At 43.4% G+C, this 26,563-nt stretch overlaps 1 protein-coding gene across 1 annotated transcript in view; it reads right to left on the reverse strand.

The window, feature by feature from the left end:
* The window catches only part of FBLN5 (fibulin 5), a 54,451-nt gene that overhangs the window by 19,101 nt on the left and 8,787 nt on the right, over nucleotides 1–26,563 (reverse strand). Inside the window, exon 2 of the mRNA XM_066628473.1 lies at nucleotides 4,416–4,538. Within this exon, the coding sequence (XP_066484570.1) occupies nucleotides 4,416–4,538 (123 nt within the window). The remainder of the gene's footprint in view (nucleotides 1–4,415; nucleotides 4,539–26,563) is intronic.

Consider the following 26,563-nt stretch of genomic DNA (forward strand, 5'->3'; position numbering starts at 1 on the left):
CCGCTGCTGACCCCAAACCTGCCTTGGATGCAGCGCAAGCCTCCTGGCTTGCCTGCTCCAGCGCAGGTTTAAATTGCGCTGTCAGGGTCATTGGTCAGATCTGAATTGAGAAATTCTACTTTTTGTGACATAAGGCTGTTTACTTTTCTGGTTATTTGGCTATAGATTTTGGTAGAACACAGATATTTCAATGAGGTTTATTTCACTGCATTCTGCTGTAAATTTTGCATTGAATGGCATATTTAACATGATGGTATTATTCTCAACAACTGCGATTTTGGTCACTAGTGTTGTCACCCTGAGGGTGGCACCCAGGGTGACTTGACCCCTGCTAGTTACGCCAATCCTTTCTGGTGTAACTGTCACAAGACACTCTGGTTGGCATCTGAATCCAGCTGTTACGAGTCCACACATTACACACATTTTCCTGTTTGCCCAGATACAGGTCGTGTCTCATTATCCACTGTGGTTCTGTAAGACCCACTTCCAGGTTTCTTGCTCCTCCATTGGCGCTCCAGAATGCATTGGTACGGATGCTATACCACATTCAGCCAGTATAGCGTCTACACCAGCGATTTTCAACCTTTTTCTTCTCATGGAACATTGACAAGGCATAAAAATTGTCAAGGCACACCATCGGATTTTTGACAATTGACAAGGTACACCACACTGACAGCAGGAGCTTGCATCCCCCAGTGGCCCTACTAATAAATGATCCTTCTCCAATATCCCACGGCACACCTGCAGACTATAAACGGCACACTAGTGTGCCACGGCACAGTGGTTGAAAATGGCTGGCCTATACCGATGCATTTTGGGGCAACAACAGAGGAGCATGAAAACCAGGAGTGAGTCTTGAAACCTATTCTTAACCCCTAAGAAGTTTGCAACCTGTGCGGTTTAACAGCAAGGTAGGAAATGACATTTTGGTGCTTTTTCCCTTGATACAAGACATTTAAAGTGGACCCTGATACCAGTGGTGAGTCAAATGAATGAATGCCAAATCAGTGGATAATGAGGCACAACCTGTACTACACATATGGTCATTTAATTGTTTGAATTGTTCTTCACAAGCATAAAACATGTTTTTATGTTCATCACAAACCTTCCAAAAGTGAGCTGAGTAAGAGGAAGCAACATCTTTATTTGTCCTTGTGACATGCATGGTGCAACAATCTGGGCAGAAAGAACTGTGAGAATAGGTCCTTAGGTTCTAATTTAAACCAACTGTTTTTTTCCTGTGTGTGTGTGTGTGTGTGTGTGTGTGTGTGTGTGTGTGTGTGTGTGTAGAAACTGCATAGATTAATGCACAAATAATGTTGCTAATGTTATTAATGCATCTTTACAATCAGTCTCTTTCAATGTTAATTTCTATTTTATTTCTCAAGTTAAATATCACACTGTGAGCAGGTTTGCAGAAATATTGAATTGTAATAGAAGTAGCTGTACAACTGTAGTAACTCAGGGCAACTGCAGTGAGTTGCCCCAAGCTATTAAAAAAAATTAAAGACAAGAACATTGTGTTTACATGGTTTCAAAATTCTTTTCAGCTCTTGAAGCTTCTGTTGCCCTTCCATGAGAACCCTATGACATTTGCAAATTGCTCCATGTGAATGCCTGAATAACCTGACAGTCACAACTGCATTGAAGAAGTAATGTCTGTGCCCCACAATTACCTATTCCCCCCTGTGTGTGGCTTCCTGTATACTTGCTGCTGTATACAGCAGTAATTTGCATGAGTTCAGTAGTATATTTTTCAACCATTGCATTCACACTAGTTTAAACGTTAAGTGATGAGATAAGTGGTGGTTGTATCTGTGGAGGCCCTAAATCTGCAGCAATTCACTAATCTCTAAACTGTCATATAGATTTATGAAATCTAGTGTGGAAGTGCCCAAGAAGGCTGCGTGGGTGGCACAGAATTCCAGGTAAATACAGTAGTAACATACAGACCAACTGATTGTTATGGCATTAGAATTGGCAGACTGTTTAATTGTACTTTTGGTCCTATTAAATGTGGTGATTCTTCTGGAATACATGCCAACTGACAGAATAATAAAAAGTCATTGATTTGCATGTAGAGTGGAAATGCAGAAGTGATTAGCTTTTGGAGTGGGACCCCAAAACATGTTACATCTTAATATCTGGAGCAATGTGGATGAATGTACTTAGCATATCAGAAAGCACAGCAATGTCTTGTCAGAAGAAGCCATATCTAGGGGCAGATGAATCCAAAGAAACACGCCTCTCCAAGGCTATAGTGTAGTGCAGTGACTAGAATGTTGGATTTGGACTAGGGAAACCATGATTCAGGGCCAGGAAATGAAAATGGCAAAATGAAGACAATTTTATTACTGTGCCTGTCAAACAGCTGAGGAAAGAGTGCCAGATGGAACCCTGCTCTATTACCTCTAAAAAAGGAATGTGTTCCATTTTGGAAAATCTAATCTGTGAGACAGAGGACAGATTCATAGCAGGGAATAGCATTTGTTTTTCATTGTGTTCACTTCTTAAAATATGCCACACTGGAGACTGAAGAAGCAACATCCAAATGACTACTTTTCAAGAATCCTATCCATTTTATAGGCAGCTTTCTGTGGGAGAAGGAATTCCAGTCTTTAGTCTATTTTCTAGTTCATTTTTTACAATGCTTTTATTAAAAGAAAAACCTTCTTCATATCATTTTTATAAGAGAAGACAGGAAAAACATAGACAAGTAGCTTGGACAAAAGCTGGAGAGGTACAGAAGCTGCGAAGTGGAAAGGTACTATTAATGCCTTGTAGTCACTTGACTCAGCTTTCTCTATGGGTAAGGAAGACTGGTTACAGTTCCTGCAACTGACAGGCAGTCCAATCCTGAGCTGCCCGGCATGCGAAGCTGCCACAGCACCAAAATGGCAACCATGGCATCCAACACACGCCGAGCAGCCTGCAGCAGCTCCTTGGGGGAAGGGGACATTCATCTCCTTCCCCTGGGTAAGGGAAGTAGCCCCACAATGAGCCGCTGCAGAATCAAGGAGTCTTGTGTCAGGTCACAAGGCCTGACACGGGGTTCAGGATCTAGTGGAGCTGAGCTCTGCTATTCCAGCCCACACCTTCTCACCACCTTCTCCCCATCCTTTCCCTGCCTCCCCCCCATGCCCCCACTTACCCCCTTCTGCCTGACAGTCTGGGCAAGCGCCAGGTGGCGAAATGCTGGCCCAGCACCAGAGCTGGCCCAGCATGGGCTCGCACTGGGCTAGCTCTGGCGCTGGGTCCACGGTAAGGCTCACAAACATGCCTCATGGCACATTTGCGACAGTGTGCACTGGCAGTCAGCTGGCACGCCGGACTCTGGATCAGGCCCTTAGGCCCCAATCCTAACTAAGGGTCCAGTTCTATCAGGTCTTAGTGCTGGTGCTGAGTTCCAGCACTAGTGCTGGTGGCGCAAATGTGCCATAAGGCACATCCATGGCACCCAGGGATAGACTTATTCTTCATGATTTGTCTCATCCCCTTTCAATGTTATCTAAGCTAGTGGTCATCATCACATCTTATGGCAGCAAATTCCACAGGTCTGGAAAATTGAGGGTCAGAAATTCTTTTTTTCAAAATTTATGGTGGGTTTTATGTGAATTTGGGGTGCTGATTCCAAAAATGGTATCAGTTTTGCCCTATCATGTCTAGTTTTGGAAATATGGCATAAGGGGATGGTTCAAACAGCTTCCTCACGAGGAAACCTATGCCATGTCTTATGTGTTATGTATATGCTACGTGTGTTGGCCTGTGTTGTGTGAAGATGTATCTCCTTTTGTATCTAAGGGCCTGATCCTATCCAACTTTCCAGCACCAGTGCAACCACAGTGCAGCCCCGAGGTAAGGGAGCAAATGTTCCCATACTTTGAGGAGGCCACTGTGACTGTATCCCCAACACAGGATGCAGCGCACAGCCCATTGGCACAGCAGCACCAGCACTGGAAAATTGGATAGGATTGGGCCCCAAGTCTCCCAATCAGTACCATCGAATGACTCCTTTTTAAATGTTCTGAAAATGAAAAACATCTCTGCTTTTTTCACATGTATAATTTTACAAGCTTCATCTTTCCCTATACCCCTGCTTAGTCACCTTTTTCTAACTCAGACACTGTAGTGTTTCCTAATACTTAATCAGGGGGAAATGGAAGAAAAAGAAAAGATAACATTTTGAGGAAACTCCTCAGAACAATTGCCCTCAAACACTGATGAAGAGTGATAATTATGTGATTTTTTCAGCCCTACTCTTAACCAAAATTTCCTCCAATCCATTTCACTGAGGAATGGTCTCCTCCTTAGCTTGTGATAGATTCTTAGTTGTCTATCCACAAATTTCTTCACAACCCATCATGGAAAAATTGGGACTAACAGCTTTAAAAAATAATGTATCTCACCCAACTTACCTAAACACTGGCCTTCTAAAAGCCAGTATCCTTCTGTACAGGAACAAGTGTATCCTCCTTCTGTGTTGATGCACAGTTGGGTGGGGTTACACTGATGTGATTCCGATGCACATTCATCAACATCTGCAACAGAGAGATGTGCCATAAAAGCATCACATGATTATCCAGTCACAAGGCAGCATTTGTTCTAAATACAAGCTCCGTTCCTATGATTAAGCATATAAAAGATATATCAGAGAAAGATGAATGCCAAAATGCACTTGGAGCTGCTTTGACTAAAGTGCCTCTGGGGCACTGCAGAAAAGTCAGAAATGTACAATACCAAGGTACTATGCCAAGTACTATGAAGTACTATGCCAAGGTGCTGAGTGCATCATAATTTTTGGCAGTTCAGGAGAAACATGTCCACCCAACAGATGCTCTGTCTCTTACAGGCCTGATTCAATGACAGGTTGTTTCCAGTTTCTCTGATATCACATTACATCTACTAGTTGCTTTCCTAGTAAATAACATTTCTGAACTCACACCAACTGGGAATTTTTAACCAAATGAAATAAAAATGACTTCTTCCATCAAACATTTTATTTGCCTGACTTCCAGAACACTACAACTGCAAGCCTGAACACACTTACAATCCTGCATAGGTTGGCAACCTTCAGTCTCGAAAGACTATGGTATCGCGCACTGAATGGTGGTTCTGGCACAGTGTCTAGTGTGGCTGAAAAGGCCAATTCGGGAGTGACAATCCCTTCCACACTGGGAGCAAGTGCAGTCTGTCCCTGGTCTGTCTCCCTGGCTATGGGCCTTCCTTCTTTGCCTTTTTGCCTCAGACTGTTGGCCAAGTGTCTCTTCAAACTGGGAAAGGCCATGCTGCACAGCCTGCCTCCAAGCGGGCCGCTCAGAGGCCAGGGTTTCCCACTTGTTGAGGTCCATTCCTAAGGCCTTCAGATCCCTGCAGAATCCTGCATAATAATAGAAATAAATCCCTTGTTGTCATTGGGTCTGACTCTGCAGTAAGAAAGGATTGCAGTCATAGGCTACAATCCTGTACACACTTACTTGGAGTTAAGTCTCATTGAACTCGCCTCTAAAACAGACATGCATAAAGTTGTGAGGCTGCAACCCTGTGCACAGGGATTTGGGAATAAATCCCATTGAACTCACTGAGATACATTTCCAAGGAAATGTGCTTAGTATTGGACTGTTACTATTGGCAGTCACTCTCAGTTTAGGGGGCTCTTGGATTTGCTGAGAGTTGCTGATTCGTGAAATGAATTTGCTGCTCTTGGTCCAAGAAGTGGACATGGTGACCCTTGCCAGCCTGCTTCCTCCTCTCCAGCTCACTACCCAAAGCAGCTGCTTCACTTTGCCTTGTAGGTGGGCTGGCCCTGCAAACAAATGAACTATAAAGTTACGAGCCCAAGTCATCATTGCTCCTGGATCGTGTACAGTGTCCTTCCCCTTGGAGATACCTTGTGGTGATGGCGGGTATTCCCCAAGAACAGACATTCTGCCACAGTATGCCCAGTTTACTCCCACCAGGGACGGGGCAAAGAGAACAGAATGCTCTCTCCCATGCCTTCTTTCCTGTTTGGGGTGAGTCCAAGCACTTAGGGATCTCTCAGCATGGAAGCTGGGTGCTGGAAGAGAGGGTGCAGTGCAACTCACCTGGCTTTCCCTCAGCGGTGGACCTTTGTTTTTCGGGCCTGAACTGTTATGTGGCCCATTCACAACTCGCAATGAAGTCTGGATAACCACTGTTATCTTCTTCAGTGGGATTATTCCACAACAGAACACCACAATTTTTTAAAAAATTTTAACCACAGCTTCTCAGATTTTGATTAAAATGATTGTATTGGATTATCTCATGTGTCTACAGACTCTCAAATTTTGGGATTGTGGAAATATATGCAACAAAAAAAATCAATCCATTTGAGTTATGCAACTATTACACTAGTGGCAATATTAATTTTTTTTTAACGCGTTCTCATACAGTAGACCCAAAATTTTTAAGCAATGTGGACTAAAGTTGCCCCTAATCTCCTCCAGTATTAGGGACCCTGAAGCTTAAGCTTCATTAGTTTCATAGTAAACCCTGCTTTCCCCAACTTCCCTGCTCACCTACATACACAAGCCCTCATAGTGCTAGCAAAAAGTGATCTGTCTGAGAGTGAGGCAACACTAACCCTTAGCTCCTATCTTAATGAGACTGACAGAATAAAGTAGGATTAAAAAGAAAAAAAATAGGCAAGATAAGGTACTTCAAATTGGAGGAAAAATGAAATAAAATCCTAATGCAAGTATTAAATAGACTGACCCTTTCTAGAAAGTACCTATTCCAGTTGCAATTCCATTATTCACATCCTGGGCCAGAGGAGTGTAGTAATAATTTATTTGATTTATTTATTTGAAAAATTTATATCCCATCTTTCCCATGCCAAAGCAAATGGCCAAGGCAGCTTACAAAGCTCCATAACAAATGTACAATGTATCACAAGTTAAAAAAAAAATCAAAACAAAGCATTAAAACATTAATTTTAACATTAAACACTAAAACATAAAAACATTTAAACAAAGCAAAACCCAACAAACATCATGATATCACCCATACTGCCAGTGCACATTTCTAGTTAAGACTTTCCTGGGACATGTGAGTTACCAGAGTTCTAACTGCAGAGCTGTACGTATTGTCCAATCCAGACTGGCTCCATACTAAACAAAAACAAAGGCTTTCTAGAAGGGTGAAGGATTAAGGATCTAGAATTCTAAAGCTATGAATTGTCATAGCACAGCATTTGTTGACATTACTGTTATTGTGGTCATTTTTCTAGTTTGTGGGTTTTAAAAACGATATTTATTACTGTTATTTGGCTGCAAGTTGTTTTGTGAATTCTCTAGCTCTGTTTCTCAAACTGTGGGTCCGGACCCACTAGGTGGATTGCAAGCCAATTTCAGGTGGGTTCCCATTCATTTCAATATTTTATTTTTAAAAAACATTAGACTTGATGCTACCATGGTATGTGACTGCATTTGGGGGAAATGTCACATATCTGTACTTTTAACAAGCTACTATGTATATGCTTTTAATAATGATAGTAAATGGGACTTCCTCCTGGGTAAGTGTGGGTAGGATAGCAGCCTAGAATTGTTAAAAAATTTCCTGCTTGATGATGTCACTTCACGTCATGACATCACTTTGGGTTCTGACAGATTCTCATTCTAAAATGTGGTGTACTAAAATGTCCCAGAGCTAAAGGAATGAGAACCACTGCTCTAGATCAGTGGTTCTCAAGCTGGGCCATATGGTTCGCCCAAAGGAGTCATACTATTCTTCTAAGGGACTACATAGAAAAAATGGGACATTGAGGGGCTACAGTGAGCTTCTGAGAAGCCCACCCAAACTTAACTGCCAGGCGCAAGTTGAGTTTGTCACAAAGATCACATTCAATGAAGTGCCAATTTTCAGAATAAATTTTGTTAGCAGGCCTTATGCTGCTACTATACATTTTATGTCTTTAAGAATTTTCTTTGTTACTTGGAAATAAAGCATAGATTAGAAGAATAAACAGCGCAGATGGTAAACTACCTTTCCCCCAACTAACAGCAGCTATGAGGGGGGAAACAATGGCTTTGAGGGGGGCTACAGAGGTAAATGAGGCTCAGAATGGGGGTTGAGAAACCCTGCTCTATATTACAAGCTGCTATATAAATGCCAAAAATACATAAATACTCAACAACAACGATGTATTACTACTGCTACCAGTGCTGCTGATACTACTACTACTACAACTCTCTACTAGTAGTACAGAACCAGGTAGCAGCAGTAGCCGGGGCCTTTTTTCAGGTTTGATTAGTGTTTGATTAGCTGTGACCCTTCCTTGAGAAAGCTAATCTGGTTGCTGTTATACACATGCTTTGGTCACATCTTGCTTAAACTACCACAGTATGGTCTGCCCTTAAAAAGTATTTGGAAACTGCAGCCGGTACAAAATGCTGCAGCAAGACTGCTGATGGGAGCCTCACAGTTGGAACATCTCCAATCCTGAGTGTACTGCTTTGGCTTCTCATATGTTTCCCAATGCAATTCAAGGTGCTAGTTGTTACCTTTAAAGCCCTACATGGTTTGAATTCTGGATACCTTAAGTACTGCCTACTGACATTTCAGGTCTGCTTATCCACTAAGATCTTTGGGAGATTTTCTTTACATAACATAAAGGACTGGGGTCCGATTGCCAAGCATGCTGGACAGTTTGTTCTCTGTGGTGCCCCTCCCCCAACTCCCTCCCACAGAAAGTTTGTGGCGTTCCTATCTTCCCAATTTTTTTCTTCCTGACTAGTTCTAATGACTATTCTACTGTGTTGTTGTTAGATTGCTTTGAGGCTACCTTGAGTTTACAGATGAAAGATAGGTAATGAATGAAAGAATGAATAAGCGAACAAATGAATGAATTCTGAACGCTTCTTCTCTTTCTGCACAGTGAGACACCCATAATATCAAATGAGAGTGGATGAGAAAGGTGGCGTTAACAACGAGAAAAGTGCAGATACTGCTATTCTGGTTGCAATAAAAAAACAACTGAAGGCCCAATCCTGTGCTTGGCAGCATGGCTCCATGCCGCCAAGCACTGTTGCAAATGTGCTGTAAGGCATGTTTGCCGGCCTCACCGTCAGGCTCCCGCCAGTGCTAGCCCAGCGCTGGCCGGTGCTGGGCTAGCACAGGACGGTCTCCCAGGTTCTGCAGCTCGGTGGTCTCCTGGACCGCCAAGCTGCGGAATGGTAGGCGGGGGTGGGGAGGAGGCGTTTCAGGGATGGGGGAGGCCAGCGGGGGTGGAGAGAGGGCACGACATGGAAGTGAGACACAGGGAGAGGGGCGGGCTGGAGGCATGCCTGGGGGAGGGCTGGGAGGCGGATCCGTGGAGCTCCACTCTGCAGGATCCAAGGCGCTTGTATAGGGCTGCGCGCCCTACACAAGCATCATTACCTTACCGCCGACCTTTTGGTCGACGGTAAAGTGAGTAGCCCCATTGCGGGGCTGCTTACCTTACTCAGGGGAAGGGGACAAAAGTCCCCTTCTCCCGAGGCGCCTCCCGCGGTAGCTTGGGAGGTGCAGGATCCGGCAGCAGCCCTTCTCGGTGCCGCCGAGTCTGGGTGGCCCAGGCAGCTCAGGATTGGGCTCATAATGTTTTAGCCTTACTGACTGCATTGGACTTAAACACTCCACACTTAAAAACACACACTTAAACACATACACTTAACAGCTCCAAGGACATTCTTTGGCACCGTTATGTTCACTGGAAAACTGCTTGTAAGCAAGAGACCACAGTGCATTGTTGAAACATCATTTCCTTTTTCAGGTGCATAGTATATTATAAAGATGTAAGAATAAATTGCTGAGTAACATCATCAAGCAGGAAATTTTTTAACAATCCTAGGCTGCAATCCTACCCACATTTACCCAGGAGTAAGTCCCATTTACTGTCATTGTTAAAACATATACATAGTAGCTTGTTAAAATTACAGGTCTGTAACATTTCCCCAAATGCAGTTACATATCATGGTAGCATCAAGTCTGTATTAAAAATAAAATATTGAAATGACTGGGGACGCACCTCAAATTGGCTCGTGACCCACCTAGTGGGTCCCGACCCAGTTTGAGGAATAATGCTTATCACATCTCTATTCTTTTTCACCTTCTGCCTACATTATAATGATGATGATTTATACTATTATTATTTAAGTTTTCTATCCTGCATTCATTCCATTGAGACTCAAGGAGGCTGATAATATGATAACAGTCAAAAACCCAAACAAGATTTTAAAAAAACACAATCAAAACAAGGAGCAGCAAACAAAACAAAATTATTGAGATCAACAAGTTGAGGCTTGACAGGTACCTGCTGGAGATGCTCTCTAGGAGGTTTTCCTACCACAGCCAGGGGGTTGGACTAGATGACCATACGGTTCCCTTCCAACTTTACGATCATGACCCAAGTCATGTGAGTTCAGGAAACACTAGTTTAAATAACCACCTCTTCAGTCTCCAACGGAAAACCAGCAAGAAGGGAGATAGTTGCACAACAGAGGGCAGGGAATTTAATATTTGGGGAGCTGCCACTGAGAAGGCCCTCTCCCATGTCACTACCAGCCAGATCTCAGAGGCAGCAAGACATGCAAGTGGGCCCCCTTCTGACCTTAATGGTCAGATAGGTTTCCTAATCTGGAAATTCACTTTGAAGACTATCTCCCTTCCCTCTGCCCTAAGAAGAATACCCTCATTCCTCCACGTCCTGTTCTTCCCCCACTGTCATCGGACCTATCTTTGTTGGTCTGGTGGTAGGCCTCCTGCACTAATGTCAATTGCAGCAGTGCATGCAAATGGCCACCAGAAGCCGTTTGTAAATCCCTGCATGCACTGTCCCAATCCTGGGTAGGATTGGGCTGTAAATTTCCTCAATTACAGCTGGAATCAACTGAAACTTTCTTGTGGGTGGCAAATGCATTTTCTTTTATACTACCAACCTTTTTGATATATGAAAACATATATTCTTAAGTCTTGCCCTTAAGTCTGAGGGGTATGTGTTTAGTGTTTGTTGCCACCCAGCTTTCTATGTGAGGAAAACTCCCTAAACTGTGTCACAACTGTATATGCAAAGAGGCATGGACCTATGAAAGTTGAGTATTTGGAGGTCTCATTAACTTAAAGTTAAGCTCAAGCTTAAACCTCCCTCATACACACTCCAGCATCCACAAACAATTTTCATCACTGAAATTTGCATTTAAACAGGTGTTGAGTGAACATGTCTTAGATCAGGGGTGTCAAACTCATTTCATACCGAATAGCATTCATGATGCCTGCTGAGGGCTGAAGTGATGTCATTAAGCAGGAAGTGATGTCATTAAACAGGTCATGACCAAAAATAAACACCTTTTCTCATTTGGGAACTCATTAGCTGCAAATGACAGAAGAGAAAAATATACATATCTTGATCATTTTCAAGATATGGGAGAGTTCAATTTTCAAGTGGGTTGCCCTTTCAGCAGTAATACCTCAGCATGGCTCAGCAGCTGAGAGCCTGAGGGCTGGATAAAAAGTTCCCGCGGGCCGCATCCGGCCCCCGGGCCTTATGTTTGACACCCCTGTCTTAGATGGTTTCTAGTCTTGCTGGCTGTCCCTGACCCAGCATAGCACAATAGTTTGAACTTGGCCTCAGTCCGCACTTTAGGAATGTCATATTGTTAAGTACTACTTCTTATCTGTTGCTATTATCTTGAGAGGAAAGGGGAGGGGAGGGGATGAGAAAGCAGAGAAAGTATGTGATTTCACTGCAGAAAAATTTACTAGAGAGAACATTATTTTGTTAGTGTCTAAAAAAAGAATGGCAAAAGAGTTTAGGAGAACTACTTATCAAATACCGTGTTCTAAATTACTTTACAAGCAATCATTCTACAGATAGCCAGCCTTTGATTTGTCATTGACCGTGTTTGAAAAAATAGCACTCCAAGATGCTATTTTTAGGGGTTTTTTTTTTGGTTTTTTTAACACTAGGCCAATTCCTCGCAGCATTGGTGGGAAATGACTCTCATCAAATTCACACGATGAATGGCAAGGGTACACTGGAGTTTACAGTGCTAAAATTCAATAAAATTCCATAAAGGGCAAGGAGCTGTGAATGTCTTCAAACATTCAAGGTCATGACTGTTTAAGATTATGCCAGTGTCTACTTTCAGAAATTTCTCATTTCTAAAATACTAACATAAGGACTACATTGGCTAGACTATGCCTCCAGTTTTTAAGTGGTCTCTTTCACTTTCTATCCCACATTACGAACATTGCCATGTGCAACGGCAATGCGCATTGCCAAGCAACACAACAAAACAAACAGCATACGAGAGGCTAAAAGTCACTGTTAAGGACTGATGTAGAATGTGAACTAAGAACCAAGAAGTATCTGATTCAAACCATGAATCTGTCAAGAACTCACTAGGTGATCTTAGGCACATCACTCTTTCTCAGCCTGCATCTCCAGTATGGGAATTTTACAAGCCTGTGTGGTAAGGATCACTAAAATTAAGTATGCTAAAACTCTGAACATTTGACACTATTTAAGCATTAGTATTTTTATTTGATGTTGAACATGAAAATGTCCTCTTTTTTATGATGATTCTTAAATATTTGTAGGAAGCATCTCTCTCTCTCTCTCCCCAAAAATCAACACACACACACACACACACACACACCCAGATAACCTCTCCTAAATTCACTTGCTACTATCCTGGGATTGGAAATCATTATGATGTACCGTATTTTTCGCTCCATAAGACGCACCTGACCATAAGATGCACCTAGTTTTTAGAGGAGGAAAACAAGGAAAAAATATTCTGAACCAAATAGTGTAATAAAATATTTAATAAACTATAACAGAATAACATTTGAACCATGTAAAGTGAACAGCAGTCAACAGTGGCATTAAGAACCATTATCACTGTCATTAACAAATGGAGAGATTTAAAGGTTTGAGTACTCTAGTTTTCTGGAAACCCCAAGAACTCATCATCGCTAGAGTCAGAATTTATGAAGCTCACAAAAGCAGGTGCACACAAATAGGGGATCACATTATCTTTCTGCTACAATGATGTTCTGCCAAATTCCAAACCACTGGGCCTCGTGCCCGCTTAAGGCTGATCAGTCCCCCTTGTGCAACTCACCAGTGCAGCAAGCAAAAGTGAGTCCAGTTCCAGTCCACAGATGCCAAGTAAATCAGTCCCATCAATCAGAGTTACCAAATCAGAGTCCAGAGCCAATAAGCCAAATTACAGTCCAAGGTCAGGTTCCAGGTAGGTCAGTCAAATCCATCAGGGTATCCAAGTCCAGTCACAATCCACAGTCAGATTCCAAATTCAATAAACCCAGTCAGTCTCCTCTCCTACCTCCAACCTGCACTCCTTCAAAACCCACAAACCCTTTCTGCCTCTGGTACTCCTTATATCCCTGAGGGCCCTATTGCCTTCCAGTGGCTGCAGCTGTGCAGCACACTCTGTTGGATACCCAGGCCTTACCCTTAAAGGGGCCACTGCTGACACCACATCTACCTCTTCACCAGATCTTCCTGGATTCCAATACAAGGGGGGGGGGGGGAAGCAGATCTCTATACAAACCAGTGCAAAAACAGGGGAAAGGTGTGGGGGAGGGAAGATCTCTATATAGACATCACAGCAAGACCAGTGCAAAACCCCTTGCACACAGAACCAACAGATGGAAGTGGGGGGGGGGCAGATCTCCATACATACCAGTGCAAAAGCAGGGGAAAGGTGTGGGGGAGGGAAGATCTCTGTATAGACATCACAGCAAGACCAGTGCAAAACCCCTTGCACACAGAACCAACAGATGGAAGTGGGGGGGGGGGGGGCAGATCTCCATACATATCAGTGCAAAAGCAGGGGAAAGGTGTGGGGGAGGGAAGATCTCTGTATAGACATCACAGCAAGACCAGTGCAAAACCCCTTGCACACAGAACCACACAGAACCGTCAGGTGCTCACTCCCTGGGCTCCCTGGACTCACTCCCTAGGCTCCCTTCCTGGGCTCACAAGCCTGCCAGGGGCTCACTCCTAGGGATGCTTGGACGGGAGAGAAGCCTGCGATTGACTCATTTCGCCTGGAGATTGACTGGTAGCTTTCAATCGACATAATGAGCACCCCTGCTCCAGGGGCTTGCTCAGCAAGACTGCCACCCCACCCACGCTTTCCTGGGAGTGAGCCCCAGTGACTCTGAGACTTACTTCTGAGTAGACAGGAGGGCTTGCTCAGCAAGACTGCCATCCCACCCACACTTTCCTGGGAAGGCGAGCAGAGCAGAGCAGGCAGGGGGCGGGGCCAGAGTGTTTTTTTTTTTTTTTTTTTTTGCAGTATTCGCTCCATAAGGCGCACACACTTTTCCCCCCACTTTTTTTGGGGGGGAAGTGCGTCTTATGGAGCAAAAATACGGTAATTAGTAGTAGAAAAAACCCTTTCCAAATAAACACACTCAATGAGATTCAGTTCCTCCTCCTCCCACTTATGAATTTAGGAATCTATACTATAACATTTGTCCGACTAGCTGTGCCTATACTGACTGGCAAAGAATCTCTCACATCTTTAGCTGAGTGTTTTTTTAAGCCCTTATATGCCTTCAGACAGGGATGCCATGGTTTAACTTGAGACTGTCTGCATAAAATGTATATTTTCTGCCGTTTCTGGGCAAGGTAATTGAGCGGGTGGTGGCGCCTCAACTCCAGAGGGTCTTGGATGAAGCAGATTATCTGGATCCTTTTTTAATCTGGTTTCAGGACGGGCTTTGGGACGGAAACCACCTTGGTCGCCTTGGTGGATAACCTACGCTGGGGACTGGACAGGGGGAGTGCATCCCTGTTGGTCCTGCTGGACCTCTCAGCACCTTTCGATACCATCGACCATGGTATCCTTCTGGGTCGATTGGCCGAGATGGGAATTGGTGGCACTGTTTTGTGGTGGTTCCGCTCCTACTTGGAGGATCGGTCCCAGATGGTGGTGCTGGGGGATGCCTGTTCGACACCCTAGCCCTTGAGGTGCGGGGAGCCACAGGGCTCAGTTCTGTCCCCCATGCTATTTAACATCTACATGAAACCGCTGGGAGAGGTCATCCGGGGGTTTGGAGTGGGGTGCCATCAATATGCTGATGACACCCAGCTCTATCTCTCCTTTCCCCCAGACTCCAGGGTGGCGGTTGAGGTCCTGGAGCGCTGTCTGGAGGCAGTGAGGATCTGGATGGGGGCTAACAAGCTGAAATTAAATCCGGATAAGACAGAGGCTCTCCTGGTTCGGAAATCCTCGATGCAGATGCTGGACTATTGGCTTGCGCTGAATGGGGTTGCACTCCCCCTGAAGGAGCAGGTCCACAGCTTGGGGGTCCACCTGGACTCGCAGCTGCTCCTGGATCCCCAGGTGGCAGCTGTGGCTAGGGGGGGCCTTCGCTCAGCTTCGGCTGGTGCGTCAGCTGCGGCCGTAGTTGGATCGTGCAGGCCTGGCCACGGTAATCCACGCCATGGTGACATCGAGGTTAGATTATTAAAACGCGCTCTATGTGGGGCTGCCCTTGAAGATGGTTCGGAAACTGCAACTAGTGCAGAATGCAGCGGCCCGTGTAGTTACTGGAGGTAGTCGGTTTGACTCAGTCAGTCCGCTTCTCCAGCAGCTGCACTGGCTGCCCATTCATTTCTGGGCCCAATTCAAGGTGCTGGTTTTGACCTTTAAAGCCCTATACTGCTCTGGGCCAGTGTATCTTAGAGATCGCCTATTCTCGTACAATCTGGCTCATCCTCTTAGGGCATCAGAGAAGGCCTTTTTACAAGTGCCGCCGCCTAGGGAGGTACGTGGGACGTCGGCAAGAAATAGGGCCTTCTTGGTAGTGGCACCAACGCTATGGAATTCCCTTCCCCTTGACTTAAGAACTGCTCCCTCTCTTGAAACCTTTCGGCGAGGCCTGAAGACCCTTCTGTTTAGACAAGCCTTCTGAGTTCCTGGCCTTTTTAACATCTTTTAAACATCTTTTAATATCTTTTTTAACATCTGGTTACAGGCCTGATCCTTTTCTAATTTGCTGCGCTATGCTCTTTTACCTGACTACTTTTTTATCTGACTACTGTTTTTATGATATGTTATGTTTTTATATGTTTTTTAAATTATGTTTTTTAATTTGTTTTAACCTTGTTTGTAAGCTGCCTTGAGTCCCTTCGGGGAGAAAGGCGGGGTAAAAATAAAGTTAATAATAATAATTAATAATAATAATTAATGAGGCCATCAGGTCTCCCATAACCTGCAGCAGAGTGTCTGTTTACACAACAAATTGGCTCTTAATGCAAAGAAAAGGCAATCTATCTCCAGTAACCTGTGCAGCCAGCTAGTTTATGGTAGGGAGTGTCTGCTTACACAACAAAGGCACCAGATTGGGCTGAATGTTCACTTAACGACCTAACTGCATAACAACGGGAATCAGAGAAGGTATCCCTGTTGCACACATGTATTAAGCTGATATATTTCCTTGCTGAGGATCCCTGGCTGCCATCCCATTCAAAACTCAATACTAGTACCAATTTACTAGTATATATAGGATAACACTGACCATCTCATTCAAGACCAACAATCAAGTGACAATGGTGCAACGAATCCCAAATCTCTGTACGCTTCACAATGAAAGTCCACATCCTTTCCCAAACATTTCACTGCAGCCACAATAATAAATTTAACAAAAACATTCCCAAATGGCATCTGGACTTGGCTCTGAAGAACCTATCAGTGGGCCTCAATACAAAGGCAAGAATTTTCTACTTGGAAGAGTAATAGCCTCAGCTGGAAACAGCAGATGACTTCTCAATGGGACTTCCAGGAAGGTGTGGCTTAGTGGGACAAACTGACTGGAGAGCTCATTGTCTATGTAAGCAGGGCCAGATGGTGGCTGGCAAGTATTAATGCAGCAAAATAGAGGAATGGGATGGGAAAGCAGGAGGAGATGTCAGGGGCTTTAAAAGCAGAACTCCATCCCACCTATTGGAGTCAATTTACAACCATTATGTTCTGATAGAAACTATGGAAGAGAAAGAAGGGAGGAAAGCGTTGAGTGTTGGGCGGGTTAGGACAGACAAAAGAAAATATTTCTTTACTCAGCGCGTGGTCGGTCTGTGGAACTCCTTGCCACAGGATGTGGTGCTGGCATCTAGCCTAGACGCCTTTAAAAGGGGATTGGATGAGTTTCTGGAGGAAAAATCCATTATGGGGTACAAGCCATGATGTGTATGCGCAACCTCCTGATTTTAGGAATGGGTTAAGTCAGAATGCCAGATGTAGGGGAGAGCACCAGGATGAGGTCTCTTGTTATCTGGTGTGCTCCCTGGGGCATTTGGTGGGCCGCTGTGAGATACAGGAAGCTGGACTAGATGGGCCTATGGCCTGATCCAGTGGGGCTGTTCTTATGTTCTTATGTTCTTATGTTAAAGCAGGCCATAGCAGTGGAGCTGTAACATTTTTGCAATTTTTAAACCTTGCAAATTGGACGTGACGTGTTTGACCACGTGGCAAAAAATTGCCAGTTTAGTAAAGGAAAGCACTGCTTGATGATGTAGCATTAAGGAAAATAGTCATGTTTGTCAGGGTCAACATGTAGAGAAAGATTCTTTTTGTTAAAACAGATACATTCTTAAGTGTGCAGATCCAGTATATTAGCGGCCTCCCAGGGTAGAGGTAAACAGAAAATAGTGATTTTTTTTTCTAATAAAAGCTACTACCACAGAACAAGTTCTCATTTATATTTTATAGAATTTTACAGTAAATTTCCACTTTCTCTTTTTCACTGAACATTAGAAACAGCCCAATCCACTGCAGCTCCTCTTGCAACAACGCAGCAGCTCCAGTGCAGTCTCCGCTGAATCCCATGGGAGAGTTTTGGAATCAGGAGTTCTCCTCAGTGTAAGGGAATCTTTGTTCCCTTGCCCTGGGGTAAGCTGCAGTTGGCCCATAGATCAACTGAGACCTGCAACAAGAGAAGATCAGGCATGTCCACCACATCCCCTCCCATGCAGCCAGGAGTTTGGAGGTTGCCTTATCCCTCCCTGCTCCCCCGGGCATCACAAAAACTTTCTTGTTCCAGCAAGTCTTCAGTTGATTTAGCGTTTTCTTGCACTTGATATGTCTGAGAGTTGGCTCTTGATTGTTGTGTTGTCTGCTTTCTTTTGTTCTTTGATTGTATTATTGTTTTATTTTATGTTTTATTGGTTTGAATTGAATTGCTGTTATGTTGTAAGCCTGGCTGCCCATTCGTTTCCGGGCCCAATTCAAGGTGCTGGTTTTGACCTATAAAGCCCTATACTGCTCTGGGCCAGGCTATCTTAGAGTTCGCCTACTCCCGGTACAATCCGGCTCGTCCTCTCAGGTCATCAGAGAAGGCCTTTTTACAAGTGCCGCCGCCCAAGGAGGTTCATGGGGCGGCGGCAAGAAATAGGGCCTTCTCAGTAGTGGCACCAACGTTGTGGAACTCCCTTCCCCTTGACTTGAGAATGACTCCCTCTCTTGAGTTTTTTCGGCGAGGCCTGAAGACTCTGTTCTTTAAACAAGCCTTCTGAGTCCATGGCCTTCTTAACTTTTTTATACATCTTTTAGTTTCTTTTTACAGGCTGGATTCCTCTATGACTTGCTGTTTTATGCTCTTTTTATTCTGACTTTATTCTGACTACTGTTTTTATGGCCTCTGTTAATGTGTTTTTAATATGTTTTTATCTTGTTAAATCATGTTTTTAAAATTGTTTTTACACGTTGTGAGCCACCCTGGGTCCCTTTTAGGGAGAAGGGCGGGATACAAATAAAGTTTATTATTGTTGTTGTTGTTGTTGTTGTTGTTGTTGTTGTTGTTGCCCTTTCCACTGGCTCAGGAAAGGCATGACAATTTTTTTTAAACAGTTTTTTTTCCCATTGGTTCACCCTGAGTTCTCATATTTATTGGGTGGGGGACACACTTCTTTCTACCCACTCTCTCCATACCATACATTCTTTATAAACTTTTATCATTCCCCCTCTCAGCAGCCTTTTTTTAAAACTAAAAAGCCACAAATGCAGTATTCCACAGTGTTGAGTTTGGCTTGGTTCCTCAGTCTAAGCACATCAAGCACAGTACTGCTCTCAGACTGCCCAATCTCTGCCTACCTGCATGCCTCCAATTCACCAGCCCTGATACACATACTCTAATAGTGCAATCCTATGGATGTCTACTCAGAAGTAGGAACCATTCTATTCAATGTTGCTTACTCCCAGGTAAGTGTACATAGGACTGCAGCCTAAGTTATAGGATCATATGCCATATCAATTTAAGTTCTAAAAGCACTTAATAAACTTTAAGCTGAATGAACTGGCTTTTGAAGACTAGCCAGAGTGACCTACAGACATTTCTGTAGCTACATATGATTCTCAGGCATTGCCAGTAATTGCCTCCTTGCCCAAAGGTGATGGGGTTTTTGAAGACTTCACTGGAAAGGGTGAACTTTCATTAATGTCTGTGATCCAGTCTCTCTGCCAGCTGCTGTTGGGGAAGTCCTGATGGGTTCTGAAAAAGAAGGCTGTCTAATCTTCCTTGGCCAAGGTATTGTGATCTTTGGCCTTGTAGAAGGCAGACAGATGATAATGGGAAAAATAAATTGGTTTTCAAATTTCATTCAATGTTTGGAACTGATTCCAAGCCAGATGTTCTCCAAGTAAAGCTTAGGTAATTCTTCTCTAAACAATGTGGCTTTTGGATTCCTTTATATGTAAAGAAGTTGCAGTGGATGAAAGCCAATAGAGGAGAAAAATCTTTGAGAATTATTGGCTTGAAGGATGTAACAGCTGTGTCCTCATTACCAATAACAGGCCAAAGCTACTCAGTGTTCCTTCCTAACTTTCATCCTGCAAAGTTCTTGCCCCCCTTTTTTCTTACATCAAGTGGTATTGTCAACTGAATATTCTTCTAATTCCAGCTCAAATAATAAGTCATTTACAATCCTATGCATAGTTACCTGTGAGTAAGCACCACTGAACATAGTAGAACACTTCTGAGTACATATCCATAGGATTGCCCTATAAAGTTCCAATTTAGCATTTATTCATTTAAAAAATGGTGATCTGCTTGGCTTGAAACTATTTACCAGTATGTACTAAGCAAGATAAAAAAAAAATCATGAATAAATGTTTCATACAGACCTAGTGCATTTATTTTCTGGTCATAACAAAGAAAGAAAATGTCTAGATATACATTAAAGCTGCAATGCTATAAATGCTTACCTAGAAGTCCCATTGAACTAAATGGAGCTGCCTTCTGGTAGATACTCATAGGGTTGCACTGCAGATGACTGCGCCCTAGAACAGTTCATCTTGAAAGCAATGAGAGGTGAGATGACCCTACACTATATGACATCTAGGACCTAATTTAAGATGTAAGTGCTGAGACCAGTGACCATACTGCAATCCAGTTCAACATTACCAAGTTTCCAAGAAGTCCAGCACAGGCATGTTTGACTTCAAAATGGGAAACTTCTCATTAATGAGCTGACTAATTAAAAGGAAGCTGAAAAAGAGGTCAAGTCTTTTCAGAGAGTATGAATGTTATTTAAAACCACTGCAACAGAACTAGATTGCACACCACCATGAGGTCCAGGAGGATGCCAGCGTGACTCATGAACAGAGTCAAAGAAGCTATAAAAGACAAAGAGGCTTCCTTCACATATTGGAATTCTTGCCCAAATTAACACAAAAGGAGCACAAATTCTGGCAAAAGAAATATAAGTTGGCAAAAAGGAAAGTGCAAAAAGAATATGACGTGTGCAGGACTAAAAACATCAAGGACAACATTAAACTCTCCCTTAAACTTCTATTTCGCATGCTTTCAGATTCTTGAAGACAGCTATCATATTTCCCCTTAGTCTTCTCCAGGATAAACAAACTCTTTTAACTGTTGCCCATAGGACTTTGTTTCCAGACCCCTCACTATTTTTGTTGCTCTCCTCTGAATCTGTTCCAGCTTATCAATGTCCTTCTTAAATTGTGGTGCCCATAACTGGACACCATATTTCAAGTGACATCTGACTAGTGCTGAATAGAATGGAACTATTACTGAATGGAACTATGATCTGAACTCTATGCTACTGTTAATACAGCCCAGCATTGCTGCCTTTTTTTTTTTTTAAATACAGCCACACCACACTGCTGGTTCATGTTCAGCTTGTGGTCTGCTAAGGCTACAACCCCATATGCACTTTCCTGGGAGAAATTCCATTTATTTGTGCTGTATAGGTCTGTGCTGTAGGATACTAGATTTCTTTTTATATGTACTACTGCCAAGCCAGGCCTCCCCCATTTGGTCCTTTTTTTTCTCTGAGACTGTTTTCCAAATTTCCAATTGTTTACTAAATTGATAGCATGGAAGCTTCTAATGCAGATAGGTTTGGATTTGGTAGCAAAAGTATGTGCCACTGAACCAAACACATGTTCTTTCAATTTCTCGTTGTCTCCATCTTCCTCTCCTCTCTCTGCTGCTTCCCTTATGGCAAATTTTAGAAGGAAACACTATGCTTAATGATTTCTCTACCAGCCACTCTCCCCCTTCTGTTTTTACCCCATCAGTTTGGTAATGTGCATCTATTTATTTTATTTATTCATCACTTTTTGATCCCACTTTTCTCCCCAATGAGACTACCTCACTAACATGAATCTTGAACTAGTGCAGGAGAAAAAAAGCTAGGAGAGACTTCCAGAGGAAATGTGGCCAATGGGGAAGATTTACCTTTCTCAGCCACCCATTTCCACCCACTACACTGCAAAGTGCCCCTCTCAAAGGAGCCATTGGACTAGCATTATGCAGTATAAACAGATCTGCAGTCGAACATATAATTTGGCCCTTAGTGCTAGGAGGCCTCTACAAATGAAAGTAAAAACCATTAAATCTATGTGCCTTAGTAAAAATGAAAGCACACCTTTCAAATTACGCATGAGGCTTTACTGAAAAACTTTTATATGACATGTGAATCAAAATTCTCTGAGTTTCTCGTGGGTTAATCATCATACAAAATGTTGCGAAACAACCAGAGAAAGTGCAATTAGGCTTTGGGTCATAGCTAATCCACATAATGATGGGAAAAGTGGCCAAAGAAAAATTCCAAGCTGCCTTAGAGTGAGTCAGAAAACTGTTTTTGCAGAAACAATTTCAACACTAATATGATTCCTATGAACAATTATTTTAGAGTCAATAAAGAATCAAATATTTGACTGTACAACACTGGGGAAGGGAATCTGATCTACGTGCAAATTAACACATAATAACTGGGGACAGTTACTTTAGAAGACTCTTTAGGGAGGTCTGCATCCCATTTTGAAAATCATTCAGCCCAATCCGATCCTTTCCCTCACATAGTTTTGCAGTCATGCCAAAACAGGCTGTACTGTATTGTATTGGGGAGGGGGGCGATCAGGAGGTTTGGTAAGAAAAAGGTAAAATAATTTCCTTTACCCCTCCATAAGCCTCCCACTCACCAATGGGTCTCCATGGATTTGTTCTAGCTCTTTAACTGGTGTAAGTCCAAGGAAACAAGGGTATATCTCTTACTGAAGGGGATGGCATCTGGGACAAATCACTCATGCAGGGTGCCACCCCCTCCTGCCTTCATTACGTCACAGGCCTCACCCATTCTGGTCTCCCCAACCCTATTTTGCCCTCCACCCGTACAGTACCACTCCCCTTACTGACCTACCTGAGTCAGCGGGCACTCCTGACCCCACCATTATCCGCTGGGTCTTCACGACCTTTCCAGTGGCAAACCAGAAGTGTTGAATTCTGTGCATTGCTAGAATTTACAACGGCTGTAAAGCGTATTCTGTTACTAGAACACTAGTTCCAGCAGCAGCCACAGGGGGTAGGATTGGGCCAATTGTCTCTGTCAAACCCCTGTGGATTCATCTCATACAGAAAACACATGACATGTTTGACCATTATGATCTGACATGGATCGCAGAACCTTTGACTACATTATAAAACAAAAATCTTAGATATTAGCTATGTATCAACTTATTTATTTACATGTGCACATTGTTTTCCTTCAGTTAAAACCAAAGAATATATAATTTTAACTTAAACCATGGTGAGTACCCTGCTTCTCAGTGCAGGGGCGGGGGGAAGACAGGACGAGGGCAGAATGGTGGCACCTTGAATTGGGCCCAGGAATGAATGGACAGCCAGTGCAGCCACTGGAGAAGTGGTCCGACAGAGTCGAACCACCTATGTCTAGTGACTACACAGGCCACCACATTCTGCACTAATAGCAGTTTCTGAACCATCTTCGAGGGCAGCACCATGTAAAGCACAAGAGACTAGTCTTGATATCACTGTGGTATGGATCACCGTGGCCAAAACTGCATGATCCAAGGTATTTTTACTTTAGGCAAGGTATCTCAGTTTTCAACTGGTCACTCACCTCTGACAGCACAGACTGCTAAACATCAGCTCATCCATCTCGTCTGGATTCAGTTTGTTCAACCTCATCCATTGCAGCATAGCTACCAGACACTGGCTAAGAGAAGATACTGCTGCTCCTGGATCAGATCTAAAAAGAATAGAGCTGGGTGTCATCAGCATATTGATGACATGAACACCACACTCCAAATTTTTAGACGATCTCTCCCAGCAGTTTGATGTGGATATTGAATGATGGAGAAATAAGATCAAAGCCTGTGGTATGCCACTAAATTAATTCTTGGATATGATGAATCATTCCTCAGCCTGACCCAGAAGTGGATCCTGCCAATACTAATGCCATCATTCCTATCACCTCCTGAAGACAACCCAGCAAGATGTCATGATCTACTGAAGCAAAAGCTTTGGGATGTCTAAAATCAACAAGGAAGTATTTCTCTTATCATTCTCCTGGAGCAGAACACAGTTCCCAAACTGTGTACCATGGAAACCAGACAGGGGAGCCACAGAATCCTCACAAGAAACCTGCTGCCATATACAGTGTATAGAATTACAGTCCTAATGAGGAGCCATGGCTAATGACCCAGTAGGTTAAGGGAACTACCAGTCAAAAAGTTTGGGAACTGCAGCACTAGGCCCACTAAATGCAGTCTTAGAGTACAAACACATGGCCACTTGAGCATATTTTGAAGTGATGTATTTTATAATGTGTTTTCGCTGACATGTCAGACATTTTGGATAGTCATTCTTTGCAATGCTGACCCCTCTTCAGTAACATCCATGAAGTGTTAGGTGGGGATGCATGCAGCGTCTTTCTTTTTATAGCTGTTCACTTTAGTACCAAAACATAACAACCCATACCAAGCATTGCATGCGATGAAGCAGTGATCGCATTGGAAAATCCTTAACATGGGCTCTGAAAACTATGTTTGATGAAACTTGTTCTGTTTCATATATACCCTTTACAGTTTCACTAATGATACAATCCTATGGGGCCTTTATGAGAGGAGATGTCACGGTCTGCCATTGTAAAGGCTGCAGTGGCACTGTAAAGGCTGTGCAGCTACCGTGCACCATCAGAGCTGCTAGTGCAAATGGTCAGCAACTTTGCAAACCTGCCACCTATGAACCCAGCCCGTGCCAGAACAGATAAGGTGGCAGCAGTGGGGGTTGTGGGCGGTTTAGGGTCAAGAGGAGGTGGATCTTGGTAGCAACAGTGTGCATCAGGATTCCATAACCATTTTTCCTGTACAATCTGCCCCTCCATGGACTTATGCCAGCAAAATAGTTGGTGTGGGACCGAGGAGGCCCATTGGCAACCATGTGGCCTACTAGGAGGTAAGTAAAAAAAATATTTTTCCGACCTCTTGCTGGCCATCTGCTCGCCCTCCCACCACGGCATACAGCACATGCTCCGTCAGCATGGCTGCATGTTGAAGATGTTGAGAAATAGGATTGAGCCAGTAATGACGGAGTTTACACACTGCAAACACATCTGCATGTACATTGTTCATTAGCCTGTTCCCCACCCTCATCATATGTGCTATGAAAAAGCACATATGATGGAACTGAGAAACTGAGAAACTTTAGCCTGGAACTTTAATTTTCTCTAGACATTATTCCATATAAGGCAGGATTATGGAATGGATCTCTCATAAGTCTCACAAGAATGACAAAAGATTTGTGTCTGTCTGGAAGGTAGTAAGTAGAACAGACTTGGAGCTGCATAGCTGACCAACAAATTTGTGTGTCTATAAACGCTAGCTGGCTCCTATGAATATGAATATGTAAATATGAAAAAATTTACAGAACAGGGAAAATAAGGATCATTTCAGAAACATTCCACATGTCCACAAATACAAGTAAGCTTAAAAAAATTAAAACTGGAGCGAAATGCTCAACGTAATACCCACCGTCTTAGTTAGCCAAGCCACCAAGTCAACTCTAATTAAAATGACTTAGAATGCAATAAGATACTCAAGCTGTAATAGGTCTTCATGAGAAAGGAGTCTTACAAGACACTGAAAATGCAGATATAACACATTTTCATGGTTGCAAATGGCCATAAGGTGGGGATTTTGGATCTGCTGCCACAAACAGCAGAATTACCAGAGGCCCGCTGCCAGTGACCTCCGGCAGCGAAGGTCAGCTAGCATTGGGTATGATGGAGTGGGTGGAATGGGGCAAGGAGGGGGAGGAATGGGGAGTTCCTGGGCAAGGAGGGATTGTGCGGAAGACAGAATGGGAGAGGGAGGAGGTGGATCTTGGCAGCACCATCATGCGCCAGAACCTTACCATGCTCCCTGTCCCCTTCTCTCTCTCTTACTCTCAGACTTGAACCAGCAAAATAGCTGGCACAGATACAAGGAGACCCATTGGGGTAGCAAAGGCTTGCCTTGCCAAGTTCCCTTACCTTGAAGAGGCCTCTGGATAGCCTTTCCGCAGGATACAGTGTATGCTCCATTCATATGGTGCATTGGCAGGGGTGGAGTTTAGTTAGGATTGAATTGTTTAAAATGTAATGTGTGGAGAGACCCAAAATGGGAATAGAGTTACGTGGCAGAGGATAAGGATCAGGCATATTCAAATTTCACACAACATAAGGCAGCATTTGTACTTCTGAAAAGCAGAAATACTAGCTCATCTCTTTTAGGGACAAGAAACTTATAAATCTTAAACTTGTCTCCACTTATAGAGCCTGGCAACGCACTTAGATTATCTGACTGATTTGCAAATGCTGTAGAGCCAATTCATATTTCTATATGTTTTGGCCAAATGTCTTGATTATGGCATAGAACTGTGGCCAATTTTAGTTCTGGAACCAAAATGAAGATAAGCAAAGCTGAACCAAGAAATATAAGGCAGGAGCCAAGAATAGTAATCAGTGTTATGTGTCAGTGTGAATGCCAACATCTTTAGACACTACATGAAGCAACAGAAAACACCATTTTCCAAAAGGCTGAGGGCTGTTTTAATGTGATCCCGCTCTTTGAGACTAGCTGAAACAGTTTCCACAATGGCAGCTGCTCTACGCTGTGGTCATAATGGTAGAGGTGATTGCCACAAGTATTTCCTGCACCACATGGAAATTGTACATGCTATCACAACCAGCGGCTACAAGAACACTATATCTGTGGCATGGAACAAGCAC

This window comes from Tiliqua scincoides, chromosome 1 (genome assembly GCF_035046505.1).
Source record: "Tiliqua scincoides isolate rTilSci1 chromosome 1, rTilSci1.hap2, whole genome shotgun sequence".
NCBI lineage: Eukaryota > Metazoa > Chordata > Lepidosauria > Squamata > Scincidae > Tiliqua > Tiliqua scincoides.